Source organism: Corvus hawaiiensis, chromosome 5 (genome assembly GCF_020740725.1).
Source record: "Corvus hawaiiensis isolate bCorHaw1 chromosome 5, bCorHaw1.pri.cur, whole genome shotgun sequence".
Classification (NCBI taxonomy): Eukaryota; Metazoa; Chordata; class Aves; order Passeriformes; family Corvidae; genus Corvus; species Corvus hawaiiensis.
In genome coordinates this window covers 43,054,597-43,078,871 of record NC_063217.1, presented here as the reverse complement: position 1 = coordinate 43,078,871, position 24,275 = coordinate 43,054,597, and the positions used below count along the sequence as shown (strand labels likewise).

The 24,275-nt window shown below is 40.3% G+C and overlaps 1 protein-coding gene and 1 long non-coding RNA gene across 2 annotated transcripts; one reads left to right on the top strand and one right to left on the bottom strand.

Annotated features, from left to right (window-relative positions):
• Nucleotides 1-4,293: 4,293 nt before the first annotated feature.
• On the bottom strand, nt 4,294-11,849 carry CISD2 (CDGSH iron sulfur domain 2). The gene is made up of 3 exons (XM_048303294.1): nt 11,682-11,849; nt 5,683-5,894; nt 4,294-4,653 (listed from the first exon to the last, which is right to left on the bottom strand). The coding sequence occupies exons 1-3, from the start codon at nt 11,782-11,784 to the stop codon at nt 4,564-4,566; spliced, it is 405 nt and encodes a 134-aa protein (XP_048159251.1). The 5' UTR covers nt 11,785-11,849; the 3' UTR covers nt 4,294-4,563.
• LOC125325816 lies at nt 5,890-7,833 on the top strand. The gene is made up of 2 exons (XR_007203551.1): nt 5,890-6,362; nt 7,120-7,833. It is a non-coding gene; the product is annotated as an uncharacterized LOC125325816 (long non-coding RNA).
• Nucleotides 11,850-24,275: the final 12,426 nt, after the last annotated feature.

Here is a 24,275-nt window from a genome sequence, read left to right as displayed (position 1 = left end):
CGGTGGAAAAGGACCTGAGGTGCTGGTCAGCAGTGGTTGAACATGAGCCAGTGTGTACCCAGGTGGCCAAGAAGGCCAGTGGCTTCCTGGCCTGGATCAGCAGTAGTGTGGCCAGCAGGACCAGGGCAGTGATTGTCCCCCTGTACTCAACACTGATGAGGCCACACCTCAAGAGCTCTGTCCAGTTCTGGGCCACTCACTACAGGAAGGACATGGAGGTACTGGAGAGAGTCCAGAGAAGGACAACGCAGCCAGGGAAGGGTCCGGAGCACAAGTCCTATGAGGAGCAGCTGAGGGAGCTGGGGGTGTTCAGCCTGGAGAAGAGGAGGCTCAGGGGGCACCTTACCGCTCTACAACTCCCTGATAGGAGGGTGTAACCAGGTGGGGGTCGGCCTCTTCTCCCAGACAACCAGTGACAGGATGAGAGGACAGAGTCTTAAGCTTTACCAGGGGAGGTTTAAGTTGGACATTACCAGGAATTTCTTCACAGAAAGCGTTGCTAAACAGTGGCATGGACTGCCCAGGAAGGTGGTGGAATCATCTTCCCTGAAGGTGTTTAAGGAAAGACTGGACATGGCACTTAGAGCCGTGGTCTAGTTGACATGGTGGTCATAGGTTGGACTCGATGATCTCAGAGGTCTTTTCCAACCTCATTGATTCTACAATTCTGTGAAATAGGTGTAGTTTTAACAGGAGGTTAAGTATTTGGAAATTGTAATGTTGGTAAACCTAACTGACAAGATGAGGGAATACAGTGTTCAGTTCATCAGTGACTGTCTATAAAATAGTTCTACTTAAGTGAAAGGAGTTCATTTTTCTGTAAAGTTTTATAAAAAGTAGAATCCTCCCACAGGGATCACTATGCCAAATTTGGAATGTGTTCAATAACGGAAGTGTGATGTTGTAAGAATTACAGCCCTTTAAATTTGGACACAAACTTAAGTATGAAAGCAAACCTCTGATAAAGAGCTCTTGTTCGTGATAGTCTCTTAATACTTCCTCACCAGCATAATAGCATCTCATAAATGGGATTTACCATGTTCCCTTAACCTCAGTGCACTCTCAATTACACATTAGATCACTTCCACCATTCTGAGTGCCTGAATAAGCTATACCAATGAAACCTGTCGTCTTTTTTGCTTATCTAAATAAGATTTAATCAATTTTTCTTTCCCTGCCATTTTATGCGGGTATTTCTCACAAGACCCCTTTCCCCCAGCTTTTATTAAATCTCCAAAAAGAATCAGGTTGAACCTACTACATAGACCTGCAGATCAAAAATTAAAAGCTTTAATGCTTTATAATGTTCCTCTCCTTGTCTTCCAGAAAGGAAGAAAACACTTCCATCTTTTCATTAAAGGATATAGTCTATCAGGAATATACTAGGAACCTAAGAGACTGGGTTTTTTTAGTAAGTATCATGACAATTCCAGCTGCTTTTAAATAGCAGCTAACTTTGAAAGGTTTGATTTCACTTTTTATCACAGCTAGTGCAGATGAATCATGACACTGAAGACCACTTCCCTTTCAACAAAATGCCATGGAAATCGTTACTGAATAAGGCATAAATTCAGGCCAATAAAATCATTACAGCATGGTAGTCTCTTATTTGCAGAAAATAAAATTAGAGCACAATGTGTTGTAACTGATAACCAGAGAGTCCCGCTGTCAAGCAGGCATAATCACAGGCGTAGTGTGGGGGAACTCCGAGCATGCTGTTCCACAAGGTTCACAAGAACCTCTGCAGCAGAAAGATCTGACAGCAGAAAGTGTTCCCAGCATCCAGCAGTTACAGCAGGCAGCATATGGGAAAAGACAGAAATTGGCCATCTGGAAGCAGGGAGTCGCACAGGCCAGGGGATGTGATGATAATATGATTATAATCACTGCTTACTCTCCCTTTTTCAGCCAAATGGAGCTTTTTACGGAATTTAAACTGAAGTCTAAAATTAACTGTGAAAGTCATGGTGTAATACAGCCACGAAACAGATGATAGTTTCTGCATCTTGCTTTTTAAATAAAGAGTGTAGGAGATCAAATTTTTGGTCAATTGCACTTCAATTACATTCACTTTGTCTAGTAGTTGCCCCAAGCCAGACACCTTTCTCTAAACCTGTTTTACAAGTTTATTTGTAGTTCATTATAACTCTGTTCAAATAAATAATGAAAAGACAGGTAAACATTGCTGTTCTTGTAAATAGGTATCACAACATGCTGATTTCAGTTTCCCTAGATTTTGCATCAAGACTGAAGACCTGGTCCTACTACCTCAGTTCTGGTCTTTATTAGTATTTAGGGCAAATTTATTCCTTTGTGTGGAACTTCCCAATTAGATTAGAAAAGTCAGGTAATTGGTTCAACTTGCTCAGTTGCTGGTGAGATACAGAGCTGTACAGGCACTTCCACATTTAGCTATCTATCTCTGTGGACTTCAGATAGAATGGATTAGTAAATTCTTTGAGATTTTCTTTCTATAGAAAGTTCCATGACCATGAGACAGTATTACCTTGACAGATTTTGAAATGTAAGGAAATAATGATTTATCTTGCTTGTGGTTCTCATTATATTATTATCTTGTGGAAATTACTAAAATGTCCTTTGAACAAGGGAACTGTGACTTGCTCTTGCAAGACTACAAATCTGTTCCATTCCCTTACAGACGTAACCACAAACAAAAAAACTGTCCCTGTTTATCCTATAGCCATGTTTGTAGATTGCTGTTGAACTATCTCATCTAACAGCAAGTAGGGAGAAAAAAAAAATTACATTATCAAGCTGTGTTAAAGATGGAGTCAAGAGGTTAAACCTTACACTGTCCTTCTCTTCAAGGAGCTTTTTGGGAGAAACAAAACCACGTTGCTGTACTACTCACTTTAACAAGGCTTGTCTTAATTTAACAGGTTTGGTTTTGATTTCAGAGGAAACTAAACTATTTGAATACAAAAGTATCCTGATAAAAGCTGGAAGCACATACAGGCCTGTGTCTACTAAGTCTGCTACAGTAGACTCTGGATTTTAAAGCCTGAAAAAAAATGTCAAAGACAGGGCTTTACATGTCATGGTAATTTCTTCACCAAACCCAAGAACTGGGCCTTGGTATTCTATATATATCTGTAAGTAAACACTGAGTATGAGACACTCACCTTTATATTTTTTTTCTATTATAAATGTTATATCCTAATATGGTTTGCTCATCCATTAAGGTAAGACCACCATGAAGCATTTAAACAATAAACACTATACGATGGTTCTATTACACACTTTGTAAAAGCAGGTATTTAACACACAGTCACATCCTAACCTGCCATCTTCTGCTGCAAGGCAAGAGGTTTTGGTACCTAGAACTACAACTGTCACAAATGGTGGAGGAATGACTACCTTAATTCTGCTGCTGCCGCAAGAGCCCTTAGGTGAGAACAGCTTTCTGACTTGCTTTCTGTTTCAGCACTCTGGTGATCAGCTTTGGCAACGGCTCTAGGGCTTCCCACCTAACAATGGGTCAAATGAAATGCTGTTAAGGAATGGGTGCAATCTGTCTTCATACCATTGTCTAAAACTGTAGCATGGATCAAATTTTTATTTTTAAACTGATGGATACAGTATTTTGTGGGAGAATTAAGCACTTTAAAATAATTAATTAGGAATCTAGCAGTTAGGTAAGCAGTAATTATCTGCATCTGAAATTAAGCCTCACCACAGTAACGTTCTGACTTGCCTAAATAATAATTCTGAATGGGTAACAAGCCAAGAGAACAGCTCAGCTCTGCATCCTCAGTTGTCGTTTAACCCATTCATCCCTTGAAAATTCCTGTTACAAAAAGTAGTGACTGTAGTGCAAGTGACCTTCCAGGAGGCAAAATTTTGTTTCCTTACCATCAACAGAGGGCCCAAAATAAAGGGCTAACATTGATGGCTGACCAGCTCAATAATTTAGTTTACATATGGCCTGGAACTGCCAGCACTCCACCTGGGATGCTGTATGAAACTTTCCAGTGGTGTGGGTTTTGTCTGAGCTGGGCTGCTTTGTGTAAGACCAACAAACTGCCCACTTGGGCACCAGGCAGGCCACACCTTCAGCGTGCATGACCTAATACTGATCTGCTGCCTGCCTGAATATATATTCACAAAGGAGGAATTTGGTATCTTTTTCTCCCCCACTTAAGTACAGTTAAATTTGTTCCTGAAAAACAAAATAAAACATGATTTCTCAGCAGAACAAAATCAACAGAAAAGTGCACTTACATCACTTGAAATAGTGACAGTTTTATAATTGTATGTTCATACAAAAAAGGCTTAGTTGTAGAAAGTCAATTTATTCTTGAAATAAACGACTTATTTACAGAGATAGGTACTTTACAGTTTTCCAAAGCAGACAAAATTCTTCTCAGAATAAGGTACCAAAACAGTGACAAATTCATCACTGTCTAAATGCAGTTTATTCCAAAAAGAAATCTACAGCAATCATGAAACTAAATCATACTAATCACATAATAAAACGCTGTCCCTTGCAACTACAACGGTATAAAAGACTTTTTATCAGTAATGATCTAGATTAAACATCTGCTATACTTCTTTCTTCTTGAGTATTAGTGGACCTACATTATCTCCTGTTAATTCATTGTGCTTGTTGTGGGAGCCGTCACAGACAGGGAACTGAAAGAAAACATACACGGGGAATTAGCATAACTCTGTACAGTAACTGCATGGTGATTTCTGTATTTCCTCCTATGCCCTGAGCACTTTGATAATGTTGCTAGTTCCTCCTGTGATGTCCTGCTTCAACGTCAAACTCCTTGCCTCCTATCAGACACAGGACACATGACACTAAGGAAAACAAACACTGTTAATGGGTAACTAAGTTTGTGAGATCCTAAAATAGCTGTTCTTAGACACAAAGTCAGGGACAAAGCCTTTTCCATGAAAGAACAGCAAACAAAGTAGCCATCACAGCTACAAATGCATTAAGATTTATTGTGGAACTAATAAGAGTGCTCAATAGATTTTAGTCATTTGCAACCAGAAAGTACTTTTTTAAGAAAAGCTGAAAGACTTGGCTGAAGTGATTAGTCCAAAGTGATAACAGCTGAGTGAGCTTCTTCAGTTCAGGGCAGACTTTATTTTAAATTAAAAAAGGAAAGCATTCAGTCCAGAGAGAACAAAACCAGAGTGTGGTTAGGACATTCAAAACTGAATCAGGAAATTAAAATTGAGGCTAGATGAAATACATTCATTTACATCTAGTTGATTTGGGGGATATGGACTATCCAAACCAGTCACCTCACTGCTCTGGACAAGATGGGAATCTCCCTCATCAACAGAGGCCCAGCCTTATTTTCATTGTAATATGAACAACTTTCTAAGCATTGTCTTTTTGTGAAATAAGAGTAGTTATCTTTTATTTAGTTGCAATGTATTTTCAAACAGTAAAACAAGTTTGCTTGGTTTTATTCTACTCACATGTGGTCACTCTCTAAACATTTCTAGAAAAACCCTACTCTGTCTCTTTGGAGTTTCTACAGTTGCTTTCTGCATGTAGAGAGGTCTGTGCCATTCTACAAAATTCAGGAACATGTTCCACCTTCAGACAAAAGCAACAGCTCAGCACAGGAGCAATCCACACCAAAGCACTGATAAAAACAGGCAAGTTTCAATCTCTAATCCTACACCAGCACAATGTCTTACCGTCTTTGAACGCCAACACCTGCAGTAAGCTTTAGTGAGGCACAGATCTTCAATGTTTATCTCGTTCACTACTTTTGGATTTTCCTTCTGGATCTTGAGGTTAATCAAGCTATCCTTCTGCTGTTTCTTCTTGGGGAGGAAGGGACGAACAGCAAGGTAACCGAGCAAGGCCAGCACGCCCAGGAAAGGCAGTAACCGCAGCCATTCTGAAACTAAAGATAAGGTGAGGTTTAGGGTGGCTTTGACACCACTCCAGGATGGTGCAGCATCAGCTACTTTCAGATGGCTTAGGCTGAGGGTATGGAATGGGGCTGCTCAGTCAGCAGGGCCCTCAGGGCAAACAAAATTCCACTGGTAAGTCTCAAGGGGGAAAAAAAAAAGACACAGATTAAGTCTTGGGATTTACTGTAGCCAAAGTAAAGTTCCGACTCCTAGAATTTTTTCTGAAATTGAATTTTATCACTCTGCAAGATGATTCAATAGAAGATAATAAATACAAAACAAATAAAAGATTTTTAAATTGGGCAACCCTAAGGCACTGGCAAAACCTTCACCAATCTTCTTCGTTTATTTTTCAGACCTGTGTTTGCTCAGGGATCTGCAACAAGTTTTTGCAATATAGAGAAAGAAAGAGACCTAAGATCAGTAGGTCAAGTCACAGAAAATTGCTTTTTACCAAGGTAAGGAACTTCTTTCAAGTACAGGTAAAAGATACAAGTATGCACTGCAGATCTGGCTGCCCTGCTACATCATTATAAATCTTCTAGGCATACTGGTGAGAGAAGACTTACTGGACTTTTCAAGAAATGCATCAATAATTGGCCTTTATACATATATATATATATATATAAAAATATAGATAGAAGATATTTTTATACATATATATATATATATAAGGTGAATCCACTTTTCTAGCAAAACATGCTGTGACAATACTCCACTCCAATTTGAATACCATGGTGCACTAAAGGTTGAGAACATTTTTCTAAATTTCTGGAGAATATATTAAATCTAAATACTCACATAGAAGTGAGTTTAAAAATACTTTAGAAGAGAAAGAAAAAAGTTGGAAGAAAAATAATGAGCTGGAGCACAAATAGCTGCACAAGCACTTTAAGACAAGTCACTGTAATCAAGTTACTCTTCTAAATTATTTAGGATAAGAACATAGAAAAATTTTGTTCTACAATTTGTTTTTTGAAATGAAGATGTACAAGAAAGAAAACACAGAGCAGGTGGGTTGTAGCTCTCAGAAAATACATTATTCTGTATAGATTGATTTTATTTGTACTAGTAAAACACACGTTTATGCCAATACTTTTCCAGTTAGCATCCAGTGGATTTTTCTTAAGGATTTGAATTTTCTGGAACTAGACTATGTAATGAAAATAATTTGTGGGACTAATTTTTTGTTCTTTGTTGCCTTTCATGTGACAGCCACATTTAGTGCATTTATCTGGAAACGCATCACAGCTGCATAAATGCTAAAGGCACTGCAAGAAGCCTCAGTATTCATTTCCCAACTGCACTTGCAGCAGTCCCTACGCACCACAGTTCACAACATTCACTAAGTCACTGCAATACATTAATTTCTGGTGCTCTTTTCTTAGTTCCTCCAACAAGCTGCAAGCCCTAAATATTAATTAACACTGAGATACTCAAATGTTTTCAGCTACAGAATCCTGAGCTTCCTGGACAGCAGTGCCCGTTTGCCTTTTCTATCATTACTTTTCCAGAATGCTCCATCAATTCCATCAGGAATCCAAATGCACTTTCTGACCTGAAGGACTGACTTGGAATGTATTTCAAAAGAGAGGAAAAATATTTGGTCACTGAAAAAAAATGTGTACTTAACCTAACTGTTGGCAAAAATGTGGATCTCTACAAAGCTACTCCTCTGAACTCCAAGACAGAACAGACATTCCAGGAGGCACACCAGGACCAGGGCATCTATCAAGTGTGTGATGAATTTAACTGGGCTAAGATTGACACACAAAAAGGACACGTCTCACACTCCGATACAGCATCAAAATCAGAACAGTAGTCATGTCTATGGATGACTCACAGCCAGCTGGGTTCATTCAAGTGAAAGAGGAACATGATAGCTGTAACCTCTGAGAAAGGAAATTAGAAATAAACATGAATAGGATGCACAAGGCTATTATTTAGGATGGTTATTCTTTAATAATTGTATCAAGCTAACTGCTGATAAGTAGTTTTGTCCTCACTAGCCAGTACATTCTGTACTTACTTCTGATCTGGGAGTCTCTAGAAAGCCCCCAATTACATTCATGTGTACACTAATCATAAACTGCCTGGTTATTGCCAAAAGACTGCCTGAAGCTCCTATGTTTAAACTGAAAAATCAACGTGATCATGTTCTAAGGCAAGAGATACAAGACACTGTCAGAGAACTTTAGGCAGGGTGAGCAGGGATGGGAAAAACTCTTCACCCAAACTAATGCAATGATGTCTTCCCACAAGTGTAGACTGCTCTGGTTTTGAAGCCATTCATACCTTCCTGAAGCAGATGTAGGGCAATTCACAAGACTGTTTATTTTCACAGCTGACAACTCAGAATTCAGCCATTACATTGATTCTGGAGATTCCTTATCAGTTCTGCTGCATGGGGAGAGGCAGACTTTGGAGCCAGAAATGAAGAGTAGTGTATCAAACAGGCTAGTCTTCAGACTTGTGTTAGATAGAGACCAATCCCAAAGATAAATCCTGGAAAGTATCAGAAACCAGAGAATTCCAAGAAGCTGAGGCCATGGATATTTTCAAGGAGAGGCTGCCTTAATTTTTAGTCCAACAGTAACCCATCCAAAAACAAAAGAAACACATACACTGTGAACAAAGGTACAGACCAGCCTGAGAGTAAAATCAAAGCAGGTGTTCCCTGCTTGTCTTCCATTAGCTACTCCTTTGTCATCTTTGACTTATGCTTCAGCTAGTTTTTGTGGAAATAACCCTATGCAGACCCAAAAGCAGCTTCTTACAGTAACAGCTCAACTGCAAACCAAAATTTTAACAAGCATTAACTACGAGTCAAAAGGAATATTTGAACTGTGCTTGTATATTCTCTGAACTGATGATGTTCTTCATGCAAATTGAAAGTACTTAGTAATTACATTCTTTTCAGAACTAATAAGCAGATCTATCCTGACTGGTTTTGGTTGTTTGCTATGTGAATGTCTATGGCCATTTTAGTGACATCTTCCAGGACAAAAAGCAATGCTGGCATGAGACAATACCGTCCATTTCACTGAACTTGAGACGTGAAGGCTAAAGCAGCTATGACAAGACACTGAAAGAGGCTTCTGAGCAGCACAGCATGATAATTTAGATATCCACTTTCAAACCTAAGGTCAAACATTCTTTCCTTTCTCCCTCACTGCTTTTACCCTCAGGAGTGCTTTTACCTGCACTGGATGATAACAGTCTTTCTCTTCAAACAAGCAGTTTTTCATTCTGGTTTGGTAAGGTCACAACAAACAACACATAGCCAGATCTTTAATCAGCACACTATATAACATCCTATAAAAAAACCAAGGTGCTCCATATACTTTTGGTCTGTTGTTTCTACAACTGATGCACTACAGGAACTGAAGTTGCATCTGCCTGCAAGCTAATGAGAGTTTACAGAAGCAATGAAAGAGTTAAGAAAAGACTGCAGTGTTCCAAATCTGGATTCTGGCCTGCATTTGCAAACAAGGTCTATGCTGGCGAGTGTTTCAAAGTGCTGGTCCCTGAATAAGTTCAATAGATGCCACCAAAGAGCAAATATTAATGCGCTTTAAATGTTTTTAGATCAATTCTCACTTTCCAAAAAGAAGCAAAGTATGCCATTTTCCAAAGAATATACTCTGTAATTTGTAACAGTAGCAAACACAAAATGGAAAACTAATCTAATTTTCTCTATTGTCTAATAGTCTTCCCCTAATGGTAATTCACTGCAAAAATAACCCCAGGATTGGGAATCCCCTGCTCCTAGAGGATTGTAACTTTAGGACAGGACAAAGACCACAACACAGAAGATGCAGCACTTGCTCAAGCAATCATTTTCTCAGATGAAACTTTAGACTGACAGCAGCTCTGCATGCAAGTAAGCACACGACTCTTCAATGGGCAATGATGTTTCAATGACTTTCAATAACCTTTAGGCACTAAGAGATGATAATGTTTTAATTTAGGTGCCTAGGATGCAGTGTCCTACAGTATCTTTCTCAAAAGTCTCACTGTGTTGCATTTACCCTATGCCATAACTTGAAGCACCCTGTACTGTTTTGCTTTTGTCCCCTCCATTTTCATTCATATTCACCCTGAGAAGATGTATAAGCATGGCAGCAGATACTAGTCTAGCTTACAATTGAAAAAAAAAGTTTTAAACTGTAAAAGTGTTCTTTCTGTAGCCATGTATTTTTAAATATACCTTTGTCTCCCATTTTTAGAGTCCAATCAAAAAAAATCACTAAGAACTAGAGGCAGTGGATTTTTCAGGTATGCTCATTAAGTACTACCAGTTCTCAAAGCAGTTTCTGACTCAGCTCCTTTTACTTTTGTTTAATATTTTGGGACTGACATTTCACATGTTTGGTCTACACTTAAGAAATCGGTTGTTTGCTTCTTGCCCTCCCTCCAAATTCAAGGAAGTACCTGAAAGTCAATGAGGTAAACAATGTGACAACAAAACAATTCTCCCTCACTGATCACACTATGTAAAAACCCCAAAGTCCTGATTCTGGTCTACAGACCAAACCTTTCAGAGGTTTTCAGAATAAATTGTATTACTACTTGTGGTGGTTTTTACACGTTGTGAATACAGAGACTGCACAAATAATCCTGTTACAGAAAAACATGGTTAGACAGCAGTAAGTCACTAAAATGCTTAGAAGCAATAAGTCACTAAAATATTACTAAGCTTAACAAATTTTAAGTCAACTTGTGGCTATAAGGGCAATGACTTCATTAGGAAACTGCCAAATACTACAAACAGAAGAAGCTGCATTGTTCTATAGTTTGTTTTATCCCCTAACTCACAACTTTATAGCAGCTGAATTTCTCCATTTGGTAAATGTAATTAACAGCTTTTTCATATAGGAGAGTAGTTGTGGAAGACAACCGTTAATTTAAAAGAGGTTTGATAATGGGACTTGCAGTTCACAAGCAGCATAAACATGCTGGAAAGAAAGAAGTACTCAAACCCCGCTTTAAATAAACTGTGCCTGTTCTAAATGTAACGATTTTCCAACACTATTACAGTCACAGTGTTAGTGCTGCAAGATATAAGGTTGATTCTACACTTTGAGAACTTTTTCTAGTTCTGCTTTCTGTGGAGCGTATTCCTTCTTTCTTATCACCGAACTAATCCTGTCACTTGACACTGCTTGAGGGCCTGCCTGTGTTATCACAGCCGAGCCTGGGCACCCCGAGCCTCGGTGTGCAAAGCACTGAGCACCCACAGAATTCGCCACTACTCGCTTTTCTTTCTTGTTCACTCTGTGACAGGGCTACAATCAACGAACTGGCATTTTTACTCCCTCACCCAGAAAATACTTACAAAAATTACGAAATTAAATCAATAGCCTAACATTATGTATGCGACGGGCTCCCAGAAAGAGATTTTTTTTGTTTTAACTCGGTAGAGATGCTGTCTTTGACCTGTGAGGAAGAGGCCGTGCTTTATGCCTCTGGGTAAATCCCAATCCATCTCCGCGCACGGCCTCTGGCTCGCCGGCGTTGGTTCCCAGAGGAATTTCAGACGCGAATGTTTTACTCTGTCCCTGCACTTCATCCTGACAGCTCCCCCTGCCCCACACGGCACCTACACCTCCCGTAGGATCACCGTCCTGCTGCAACCGTTTAGGGTTTGGGGTTCCCCGTTATGTGACGCGGCCGGGAGACAGCGAGCGATGCCTGGAGGGAAGGCTGGGAGCCGGATCCCAGGCACGACCGACGGCGCCGCCGGGCGGGAAGGGGGTCCCGCTCCCCCCGCCTACCTGTGAGGCGGATGAAGCCGCCGACGCTCTCAGGCAGGGGCAGGCGCTTGAGGTACGCGGGCAGCTGGACCTTGACGATGCGGGCCAGAGTCTCCAGCACCATTGCCACACTGTCCCGCCGTCCCCCCGCGCGCCGACCCGGGATGCTCCCGCCGCGCACGCGCCGCGGGGCGGGGCCGCGCACGCGCCCCGGCAGCCGGGCCCGCCCCTCCCGCGCGCGCCGCGCTTCCCACCGGCGCCGCCAGGGGGCGCTGCCGCCGGCGCGGGGGGTCGGGAGTGCTCCCGCCGCCAGGGGGCGCGCGGGCGGGGAAGGGAAGAGGAAGGGAGGGACTGGGGACTGGGCACTGGGCACTGGGGACTGGGCACTGGGGACTGGGCACTGGGCACTGGGAACAGGGCACTGGAACAGGGCAGTGGGGACTGGGGACTGGGCACTGGGCACTGGGCACTGGGAACAGGGCACTGGAACAGGGCAGTGGGGACTGGGGACTGGGCACTGGGCACTGGGCACTGGGAACAGGGCACTGGGCACTGGGGACTGGGGACTGGGCACTGGGAACAGGGCACTGGGGACTGGGCACTGGGGACTGGGCACTGGGAACTGGGAAATGGGCACTGGGAACTGGGGACTGGGCACTGGGCACTGGGAACTGGGGACTGGGAACTGGGCACTGGGGAGGTGAGGGAGCGTGGCTTTAGTAATATGTGGCTTATGCTTTACAGGTTGTATATGATTACCTGTCATCATCCTGCTGCATTCAAGTTGTATTCCATGCTGATGGTCTTATAAATATGGAAGTAAAAAGATTGAAAGTTTTTCTTCATGTGAATAAGGTAGGGTAACATGGGTGCTGAGAGGCTTAATGTTACAGGGAGAGGCCCATCCACCTCGTGTTTGGCAATAATTTGCACAGAACCAGACCTATCACATGTGTCCTTTTTTTTTTTTTTTTTCATTTTATTTTATTTTTATGTCTAGGAGACTGGTCATTTTTTGGCATAGAAAATCCTCCCTGTATAGGCAGATGAAAAAGTGGGAAGCGTGCAGCCATTCTGAGTCAATTTAGACAATCCGTCCAGACCTGGAGACTCTAACATTAATCCCTTGGTCATGACAACACCTTTTGGTTCAAGGTGCTTTGCTACCGTGCGAGAATCTATCAAGTGCTAGTAGCATATAGCACAGAGCATGAGCAAGAAAGCTGAAGCAGCACAATCCTACAAGACCTATCTCCTTCCTTACATGATCCTGACTGAAGCACAGTTCTCTCTCCTCCCTCAGCGTACTGAAATCCCACCGTACGTGCCCAAATCAACTGTGCACTTTTCCTGCTGGAAAATACTGGAAGCTAAGTTTAAGATAAATCCAACTTATTTGTGCTTCTGGCCTATTACTTTTCTACCTGTGACCCTACATTAACATTTCCTGATGAATCATCACCTTTAGCTAGTGGGAAAATTCCTGTGATCTCAGAGTGTCTAAGTTCCTTACCTCACCTAAATTTATCCATGTAATGACTGTGTAGGATGTCCTAAGATGATTCCTTCTTGTCTAGGCAGATGCCGTCTCTTAGATGAGATAATGAAAGAGTAAAACTCTTGGTTATTCCTGTAAAGATTATACATCAGATGTTGTGATGTAACCTCCTTTGTGAGACTTTTCGAGGCAAGAATACACAAGCTAAATCCTCCAGTCCTCAATCAAACAACTCCACACTGAAGTTGAGACCCTCTGTCCTACCCTCCTCCTCCTCACATTCTTCTGCTCTTCCGGCCTTCTCTGGATGCTGGCTGTGGTACTGGGAGCACAGCTGACATTTCAGGGAAGCTCCCCAGCCCCACCATGCTGCCTTTGATCAGTGCTGCACTCAGCACACTGCGAGTCCACCTGCACACGTTGCAGAGAGGAATTGCTCTCCCTGTGCCCTGCCTGTTGCGTAGGGATCAGCTGACATGAGTCATGGATGGGTTTGGGATATCAAAGTCTGAAAGTCATAGATTGCAGCAAACCTATAAAGAAAATGAAACCTGAATGAGATTCTTAACCGAAGTGGAAGTGAAAAGTGGTCTTTAGAAATCCTGTTTGAACCAGAGCCCAGGAGATGCACGTTCACCCTGCAATTTGACTGCAGACTTCTTGTTTGCTTTAAGGTGAAAAATGTAAGCTTCATGCTTGCTCAGTCCTGCAGGAAAGAACAGTGTTTTATACAGTAATCCATCTTCAGGGACCACATTATGGGGTCAGAACTTAAGATTAGTCAACATCAGGAGGTTTAGCAGGCAGGTGTGACATCTTCCTTCTGTTACACATGTTTAACACCCTATGCAGACATTCTTATTCCAGAGGCAGATTGCTTCTTCAGGATTTTATCAGCATATTTTTCAACTCAAGTATCAATATTGTTTGGTAGGAAAATTTTCTCGCTTTTTTGTGGGGAGAGTAGCATGCAACAATGCATTCTTGTATATTTAGTTTCAGTTTGTGAACTGTTAAAAAGTAGAGATTGCCTCTGCTTGTGTGTTTCATGCTAAATTTGGCCACAGAAACTCTGGTGTTGGGAGGATATATAGAAGTTGCTGTAATAAAAGAGCAGCACAAAAAGCCCAAACATACATACTTGGACAGAACCTAGGTCACCTGTATGGAAAGATGATTATTGCTTTCAGCACTAGGTATCCTCTATCACTGGGATTTTTCATCTAGCAAGAACTTTACAGATAAAATGGAGCATGGAACCCACAGGAAGAGATCTCCATCTTTAGGGCTAGCTCAGGTCTTTGACATGGGACTCCCCAGACATCGCCCAAATGAGAACCAGCCCATGCTTTGATAAGAATGGTAGAAAAGTTAGAGGTGCAGATGATGTTTGGCAGAATTTGTTCTTGTTAGTACAACATAGCTTCATTGGTCCAGCTCACAGCAGAAATAAGAGCTGCCTTCAGCATCCACAGGCTGGTTAGTCCTGGTCCAACATACTGAGGATAGATTAAAATAATCTGTTTGTGTTCCTCCTTATGTTACCCTTCGAAAATTGCTCCATTTCCCTCTGCCCTTAATTCAGCTGTAAAATGAGATAATTTACTGGTCTGTCTAGAACATGTGAGATTTGCAAAGGAGAAGAACATTTATAAATTACATAGATTTTTTTTTACCAAGTACACAACAGTAAGGATAAAAACCAAAAGGTTCTGAGGCAGCAGGCATACAGTTCTTACATCTATAAAACAAGCCTAAGTAGCACAGTAATTTGCTCAGTACTCTTTCATGGTAATGAGTTTTTCTATCAAGAGGATGTCTGGTGTTGTTTCAACCATTTTCTTGGAATTGGTATTGCCATTTTCCAAACTGACCACCTGGAATAATCTCTGCAGCAGGCTAAAGTACTACTGCCAACTATAACTACATTGCCACTGAAGGACTGGCTTCTGAGATCAGCAAACACAAGCCTCCACTCCAGGAGGAAGCTAGATCTTTCCCAATGGGGTGTGATTAGCTGCTGTTCCTGCTGTATGCAAAGATCTCTCTCTCTTCCACTTCCCCAAAAGCAAGCAAAATCATTACACCCCAGAAAAGCTGTAGGAACTGTGATTCATTTCATGCAATGTCTCCATCAGCTAGTTATGCAGCACTGTCAACATCCAACTATTAAATAATCAAATCTCGAAAACTAAGCAGACTGGCAGCTTCAAATTGGATATAGGACCACGTATATACAGTTACTTTCCTGTATGCTTAAGAACATTGCAAGCAAGTTGCAATTGCACTGCATGCAGGTTAGGTTTTTATTTCATATTTTTACATCCAGAGGTTGAGTTGCCTAGAGAAGAAAGCTGGGAGTGTTGTGCTTTCTTACTTGACTCTGAGACCTGGCACCTTAAGTGGCTTCTGCTCGTGTTTATTGAAAATATCTACCTGTCCATGGTGGGCAAAATGTTCAAGAGAAAAAAAAGTTAAGGAAACAAATCACATTTATAACAAAATCAGTGAGGTAATCTTGTGATAGCATAATGTTCATATTACAAAATTACTGCTAAATGAGCATGGTATTACTTTCTAATCGAGCTAATGTCTAAGAATTTTACAATGTAACCAGTTTGAAACCAGGAACCATTTTGAAACCAATAACTGTTTTGAAAGCAGGTGCAATCGTAATTGCCTAAGTAACTGCAGTGTCCTACTAACAGCGTGTATTATTGTTGAATTTTAAAATTCCCTGCAGCTTAGAATGGCACTTATTGTTGGAGATTGTAGGGAATTAATTTTGAAAAGAATGAAAACAAGAATGTAAAGAAAAATGGCAAGATTTCTAAGAATTGCAGCAGGTTCCAACATGGCAACTTTGTGCATGAGAGAACAGAACAGTAGACACTGTTTTTATTTATTCAAGAAAAATGCCATGCTTTGATCTCTCAGCCATGGGTTTAACACTTTAATTCCTTTCTCTGATTGCTACTGCTGGGGAGTGGGAAATGTTACCCATGAGTTGTGTATAAAACAAAGTTGAACAAATCCCCAGTTCAAGAAAAAATAAGTGTATTCAGTGCTAACTTCCCAGATATCCCCAGCCGAAGTTCAGGTACTTTCTACTTACATTGTATGGGTTTTTCCAAGCTGGAGCTGTATTTTTATGAAGTAGTTATTACTGGTAGTGGTTTCTGCAGCTACTCTAGCAGTTGCAGAAATAGCATAAGATGAAACTATGAATATCCACTCAATTACCTTAACTTGAAACTGCATTTATTTAAAGCAGAGAAAGCAATGAGTTGTATGACATGAAACTACTGTAAGAAACATCAGTCAAGTGACACTAACAATGCACAAGAAAGTACATAATAAATTTAATATTGCAATGAGTTTTAAATTTTGACCCGTTACATGAATCACCCAGTTTTTCCATCCACACTAGGTAGCTGATCCAGTATGTACTGCTCCTGAGGATCCAGAATGATCTGATTGCTGGTCACATACAGACTTGCATAGATTTGGAACTTCACTGTCTTCCAGGGAGCTGCTATTTCTCAAGTTTTACTCAAATCAGAACAAGTATCCTTAGGATTCACTAATACATTCATAAGAGACCAGATATGTTATTGATTTGTGGCAGGTTCTACCTCGTTTGTTGCAATACACCAGACTGCAAAATCCCCAGGTTGTCCCCTGGGAGGAAGCTGCAGTGATGGAAAACAGATACATCCTCCCCTTCACTAAAGGACCTACAGAGGACAAAGCTGACAATCTGGGAAGTACACACTGTTAAATGAACAGATGTGAAGTAAAACCACTACCAAAACACTACAGGCTGTGCTCAAGATAGGAATTCTGGGGACAAGAAGCTATATATATGTCAATATATTCTCAGCAGCAGACCACTCACCTTTCCTTTTTAAACTGCATTTATCAGTGAAGACTGTTTATTCTTGACCAGGTATCTGAGGGTGTATTTTTTCCCTTAGTACTTTACTCCCTTGGCATAAGAGCTGTCACTGAAAGATATTTCCTTCATTTTGGAAGGCAAAGGTGAGAATGCCACAGGACTAATTCCTGTGACGCAATGTGCATTCATTGGCAGTGGCTAATTATAGCACAGAAAAATTACCAGCTTCCCCTGCTGAGGACAGAGTAGATGATCTCTGCTGTAGGACTGCAGTCTGCTCTTAAGTTCTTCCTGTGTCACCATGCCCACTGACACTGCAGTGAAACAGCAGTTTGTCATTCCTTCTCAGGCTGCTGTGCAACAACAGTGCTGAGATTTCTGAGCCTGGCTCCTGTTTTCAAGGTTAGCCAGGTCTGGTACTGACAGTAACCCATACTCATTCTCTGTCATCTCACAAGAATAAAGAGGAGCAAAAGAAAAACCCCAACCCCAAAACACCATGGCTCTTCAATTTAGACAAGTGTATGTCTAACAGATGGAGATGAAAGCAAGAAAAAAGTGGCTATCTTGATTCCAAGGCAATGACATGGAATAGTATTACAGCTGGTAAATATGATTAATACAGCCTCACTTATGCCTATCTTACTAATGCTTTTTCTTTTCTATTTTTTCCAGACATTCCCCATCCTCTGGACCATAACTCAGTTATAGCACAGTGCACTTCTAGATCTACATAGCTGGCCATTCCCTAGATTTTTAAGTTACTTCCTCACTTACTTTTCAAGATATTGCCAGAAATGTATATAAATTCTGTACCACCCCCCCCGCCCCAGCACACAAAGATGTAAGGTCTGTAAATATTTTTTTTAATAAGCTGCTTTCTCTGCTGATTCAAAGGGGAAAAAAGTAACTAACACAAAATGTAGGATATAAACGTATGACCCCAAAATTTACAAAACTTAACTTTACAGGAAATGTAATCCTAATGGCTGTGAAAGATACATGATAATTAAGAGGCATTCATGTTGAACAACATGTTAGGACAGTGCTTTTGGAAACTAGGAAAAGATCCCAGTGCCCCTTTTTAGTAGAACAGAAAGTCTTTTATTGAAAGTTAATTTTGTGATAGTGTCTGTAGTTAATTTATTAAAACACTTGAGAATGTTTTAAATTGCTTTTCCAAGAGAAATTAAATTATTTTTGTTAAGTATTTTTTTTTACTTTTGTGTGAGTTATTTTGACAGTTTCAGGGACAGAAATGTTTTGATTATTCCAACGATGCACATAGTCCCTCAAATTGCCTGTCTAACATGATTTGATACTGTCAAATATCCTGAATGATGTATGGGTAAGGGTATCATTTAGTCTCCAGGTACCTGAATCCTCCATTTCTGTTGTAGCAGTGCTTTTCTAATATGGGAGCTAAATGGAGATCATAAAATCATTTAAGATAAGCTACCAAGTAGTCAGGAAAGAAATTATCTTTCTTGCTGTTATATTGAATTTAAATCGCTATGACTGAGAAAATTAGTATCTTGGATTCCACTACCAACTCCTTAAGTGAGTATTTTTCAGGGGATATTTTTTTAACAAGATGATGTCCCATTTTCCAAAGCAAAGCAAAATAAACCACAAACTTTGCAGTCCTCATTGTCTTTATAAAAGCAAATTCACATCTATTTCTTGGAAAAGTGACAAATCTATGTAAAATTTTTTGAAAAACTGAAAGCATGCTTGACCTTGAAGAATAAAAATCACCAGGAGAACAGAAGTCAGGTTGCCTTTGCTTTATGATTTGCAAAACTTCCAGCAACTTGCCAACACGTGGCCGTATTTCGTTACTACTGTGTGTGTCACAACCCATCTTCTCAGAAATACTGCCCTGGTCCATCCCCCTAAACTTAATGATGAAATAACTGGCTAATTTTAGTATTGGAGACTTAGAGTCATCAACAATATCTACCGAATTACAATAAGACAGCAAACAAGAATAACATGCCATCCTTCTAAGAGATATATATGGCTGTAATTACCTGGATATTTGAGGTGTAAATAAGCTCTTGGATACCTTGTGGTTAACTGGAACATACCAAAGAAAAGATCAGGCAAATCTTTAAAGATGAGATTGCTCAAAAGGACAGAAAGAAAAGTAAAATGACTCCTAGTTCCAGTGATAGTTGGCTAGTTAAATCCCTTGTCTAAATAAACAGCATATACTCCTGACAGTTCAAAGACAAACCAACCAACCAACCAAAAAACCCTGAAGTATTTCTGTGGACTTTCTTATTTTCTTAAATCATTAAATTAAGTCAATACACCGTCAAACAATTAAAACACAGCACTCTACAAGACTGTAGTAATTTCCCCAGAGAAATACAGCATTATTCTGTATAAAACACAATGAGAGAAAAGAAAAAAAGAGAGAAAGAATGTTCAAGAAAGAAAAATCCCTCTAAATGACAGAAAGTCAACCTGCTGCCTCTGCTGAAGTGTGATGTTCATTTAACTATAAATATGCGAACAATTCACCAGCAGGATTGCCTCAGAAGGAGGAAGGCCAGGAGAGGTAGTTTGCTGCGGGCCATTTGTGACATCAATGGTATCAGGGCTCCTTGCTCAGTGAGGGTCTCTGCCCCAGGTCTTCTGGAAACACTGGCTGATCTCTGCAGGGAAACCTACTGAGATAAAAGGCAATTTATACTTCAGTGTATGAAGTACACCATCAGTGTCCTGATTAGCTCAGGCTAACTAATTCCCTGTACCTCTACTCCAAGAGTGAAAACTGTACTTTGCGTGTAGCTGGGCAGGTGAATGAAAGCCTGCACTTCAATCAACACAGTATGTTGTGACCCCTGAACAGCCGTGCCCATACTGGGGAGCCTGTGAAACACCTTAACTGGCCTGTTTGAGTAATTACCTTTAGGCATTAACATTTTATCTGAACTAGCAACTTTCAAAGCCTATTAGGCACACTGGTCAGATCCTTTGTTAAACCCAAACACTTCTCAAAGGTTGTGGTTTGCTTAGTACATTTACATCCTGGAACAAGCACTGGAGTAGCAACTGAATTAGGATGGTCCAAATCTGACTAGTAATCAATTACATCAAAGTGATAAAAATAGACATATCTTGAAAGCGCTCCAGAGACTCCTTTGATGTCTCCTTTAGTAAACACAATAGGTCAAATTACGTACTGCTGAAAACTGGTGTTAAGAGCTTGGTCATTTTCGGTAACAGTGAACCCATACAGACTTAGCCAGCCTGAGGGGACAAAAAACAGATGTAACAGGGAAAAGCAACCACCTCCAAAGGGATAGGGTAAAGTAGGTCACCATTAAACACCTTTTTGACGAGGTCTCAACTGATGTAGCCTGGCCTCCTGAAACTGATAAAACTCCTGAGTTGCTCCAGAGAGGGGTTTTGCCCACAGAATTCAGCCTGTGTTACCTTAGTTTAGCAACAGTGGCTAACTGCTTAGCCCTTCATACCCCTATTGTAAGCTGTTATTTTGCTATGTATGTTTATATTATGTGTGTTTATTCAGGCATGTAAAGAATTCATACAAAAGAAGGAAACAGAGGTAGTTAGTAACTGCCCGACAACAAAAAATTTCGGTTTTCAAATTTGGCATCATAATTACACCATGCACATGCTCATCTGACTTTCATGCTTCAATATCCATAGAGCTGAATCAGCACAGAAAATGAACATTCTTGTTGACAAAAACTGCTGGTGACTTGACAAGGATGTATTTTTCATCTAGATCAAATGGTAGTTTGAAAAAAATGGTAGGGAAAAAAAAGGAATACTCTGTGTGCATACTAATAAATTACCTGTAGTGATTTTCAGAGATCCTGTTGCTTAGGTCTGTGAAAACAGCATAAAGAATTTTATGTTGTCATACGTTTATTCTTGTAAAATAGCTCTTATTTTCTGGAAGGATTTCAAGAGAAGAGAAAAATCTTCTTTAACTGAAAGGAAATTATATTGTCACTATGAAGCTAAAAAAGGGCAAAATAACGAAGTGCTGAACAAAATCCTGATGACCAGAAGGTTTTGTGGGGGACTTCAGTCTGTTTATCTTGGTGTAAATTATTGAAGTGCTTTATACTCTTGTGTATCCCACATGACTGTGCAAGCCACGTAACCTTAGAATATCATTATTCAACACAGCACTCCAGGTTTTCACTGGGAGTCATATGTAGACTTAAACACTGGGTTTTCCAACTCCCTACCCAGAGCAGCAACAATTTAAAATGGACTGATTTAGGGACTCAGCATTTTGCTCCATGACCTAGAAATGAGACAAAAAGCACTTCTAATACAAAGGAAATGTGGGTTAGCTTGGGAATCGTTTCAGTGAGAATGTCAGAGAAGCTGTTGAAGAAACAATGGGAGATGAAGAATTGCCAAGTTGGAATATCAAGAAAGTTACCTTTTATCTAGTATTTCTTAAAAAACTAACTGCTGCCTAACACACTGACCTTGCACTTCACTCCAGATGCGAAAGGGGGTTGCTACCTCTTCTTTCTAACAGAAAGAGACATGGTCCCAGATGCAACAGCCAGGGAACTGAGCATGCACTACAAAGTCTTTAACTGTGACCTGGTCATCCTTGTTGAAGGGGAGAAGCCCCCAGCTACACAGAAAGGCCTGCTGGTCTTCAGAATTTGAAACAGATCAAGTAGAAACCCAATGGCATCCCCAAACCTGGTTTTTTCCACTGTCTTGTAATGGTGCTTGGAAAATTCAGCCCTTTTTTTGTTGTCGTGTTAGAAAAAAAAAGCCAATGGAATGATCTTATTTTATTGGCTTTCTCCTGTCATCTCATTCTTTGTGGTATCCACTGAATCAAAAGGGTCCTCAATGAGGTGAGTTTTACTCAGATTGAAGAAGGATTTGGCTGCAAGCTTGATTTACAGTAATTAAAGGAAAAACAAGTTGGACAGGATGCTGAAGAGAAAATTGACGCCTGGTAACACATGCAAACAGGGAGAAGCTGTTGTTGTTGTTGTTGATCTTAGTGCTTTATTTTCCAGCAGCAGAAGCTGTTGTGTTCCAAACAGGAACTAATTTGATGGACTAGGTGGATGTCTTGCTTTTGTTGAAGTAATTTTTTTTTCTCTCCTAAAATGGAAAATCTTTTTGGAAAACATTTGCATCTTGTTTCCCCCTTTCCTCTCAGACATATGAAGTATCCTGTATGGAACGCTGCTTGGTGTCCGGGATGCTTGGCTGCTCTGCCTCTTTTGAAGGCAAGTAGAATAGCATGCTCCAAATATAAAACTGGCTGGTCTTGGGCAAGCGGAAGTGGAAAACCAGCACTGATGTACAAGTGATCCACGTTAAAACCTTTACACTAAGAGGCTGGGCTGCTTCTCCCTCAAGTCCCTGAGGGGCAGTGCTATGACAGTGTAACAAGGCAACCTCCATCCATGGTCAGCCCATCCCTTCCTCTGTTGGACCATCACAAAGCAGCTGAAATGGACTGGTGAATCCAGCCTTCGGAGGCTGTTGATCGCTTGGCCACACAGGGCTCTGGAACACCATACTTGAAAAAATGCGGTTCAAAGACGGGGTTCAAGAGAGCTGGTTTGCTCTCAGTATTTTTGTGCAAACTGTTTATTACTGGCCCACATCTACTGAGCTATTTTGCATAATAAACCTCTAAAAGTCTAACCCAACTCCACTACTGTAAGAAGATTAGACGTGGTAATGTCTAAAGTGTCTCTACAGCCACTTCTGAGAATTAGCTTCAAAAATCAAATTAAAATGAAGCAAACACAAATAGTTCCACAATAAGTTGCAACACCCTTATTCAGTAACCATCATCTGTGCCTCTTGCATTTTATATTACCACATGAGGAATCTATGCAAAAGAATATACCTGCCACATGTGGTAAAGCTGAGAAACTCTCCATGTGGACACATCAATGTATTCAGGTTTTGAGCCCTCACTTGCCCAAGTACTCCTAGTGAAGTAAAAAATCTATTTGGTTTTATTTATTTCCAAATACTGAGGAGAAAATACATGATTTTTACCTCACAGTCTGAGGAAAAGGAGATGAGAGTGAAAAGTATAATGTTCTCCAAACAGGACTGTGTGCTGTGACTTGCAGAACTGGCCACAGAACCGTGACTGTATGTCTTGTTTTTCCTACACAAGCCATAATTTTTTGTTCTATTTCTCAAGTGTATTTGAAGGTCATTATTTAAATTGGCAGATTTGTTTTTTAAAAATGACCAGCAAGTGCAATACCGTGTTTGCCTAAACAAGTATACTAAATGAAAACTTGCAAGCCTGTTTCTGAGCAATGGCTATAAACAAGAGCTATCCAATAAATTTTAAATTCTCTTTGGGGTCAAATGCTAATAGAGATACTGAATTTAACATGTACCAAAACTTGATTTACCAGATTAACAATTCCTGTTGTCTTAAATTAGCAGAGAAAATGACACACTGTCAACAGTATGTTTGTGCTGTTCTTAATTTCTTTCATTATACAGAAAATGTGAATCACAAGTCTGATCAAAAATGTTAATATAAAGTCATATTAGAGGTCATTAATCTCAAATAATAATTACAAAATGTAGAACTGGAATACTGCCAAGTATCTAAATCTCCTGAGATGACAAACAATAATGAAGCTCAGAAAGTTTGTGAGAAATTTACAAGGCAGGGGAAGATGTCTGTGATAGAAAGATAGACATGCTGGTGATTTGGAGTAGTTTAATAGCATCTGTAACCCAAAGCAGGAACAGCAAGGTGTTTTTCAGCAATATTGTTGACTCAGATGATAAGAATGAAAATCAAATAGTTTGGAATTACACTTCCTGAACATGCTGTTCTGTACAATTAAAAGAATAAGCAGTAAATGAAGACTACATAAGGAAGTGGCTAGGTTTGGTTTAGGCGATCATAGCAAGATAACTGGACTTTACAAGTACAAGGCATTGTATTCTCTCTAGCCCGTAAATACCAGTGTTAAAAAAATATGGCAGTCCTACTACAGTGCTATTTTAAAAAGTAATAAAAAAACCCCATTGCTCTCCTAATTCACTGCTGCCTATTGTCAAGCTTCATACTGAAAATCTCGTTACACAGTAAGCTTTTCTGAATATTCTGCCTTCTCCAGACCAATAATAATTACTATCCTAGACAGGAAGACAACTAACACCATGGCACTATAACGAACACAAACTGAGTCCAGTGCAATGA

Excerpts from the sequence above, each read along its gene's own strand:
- CISD2 (XM_048303294.1), bottom strand. The coding sequence starts at position 11,784 with ATGGTGCTGGAGACTCTGGCCCGCATCGTCAAGGTCCAGCTGCCCGCG. Across the intron at positions 5,895-11,681 it reads CGGCTTCATCCGCCTCACAG|TTTCAGAATGGCTGCGGTTA; the intron begins GTAGGCGGGGGG and ends CCTTATCTTTAG. Across the intron at positions 4,654-5,682 it reads GGTGTTGGCGTTCAAAGACG|TTCCCTGTCTGTGACGGCTC; the intron begins GTAAGACATTGT and ends GTTTTCTTTCAG.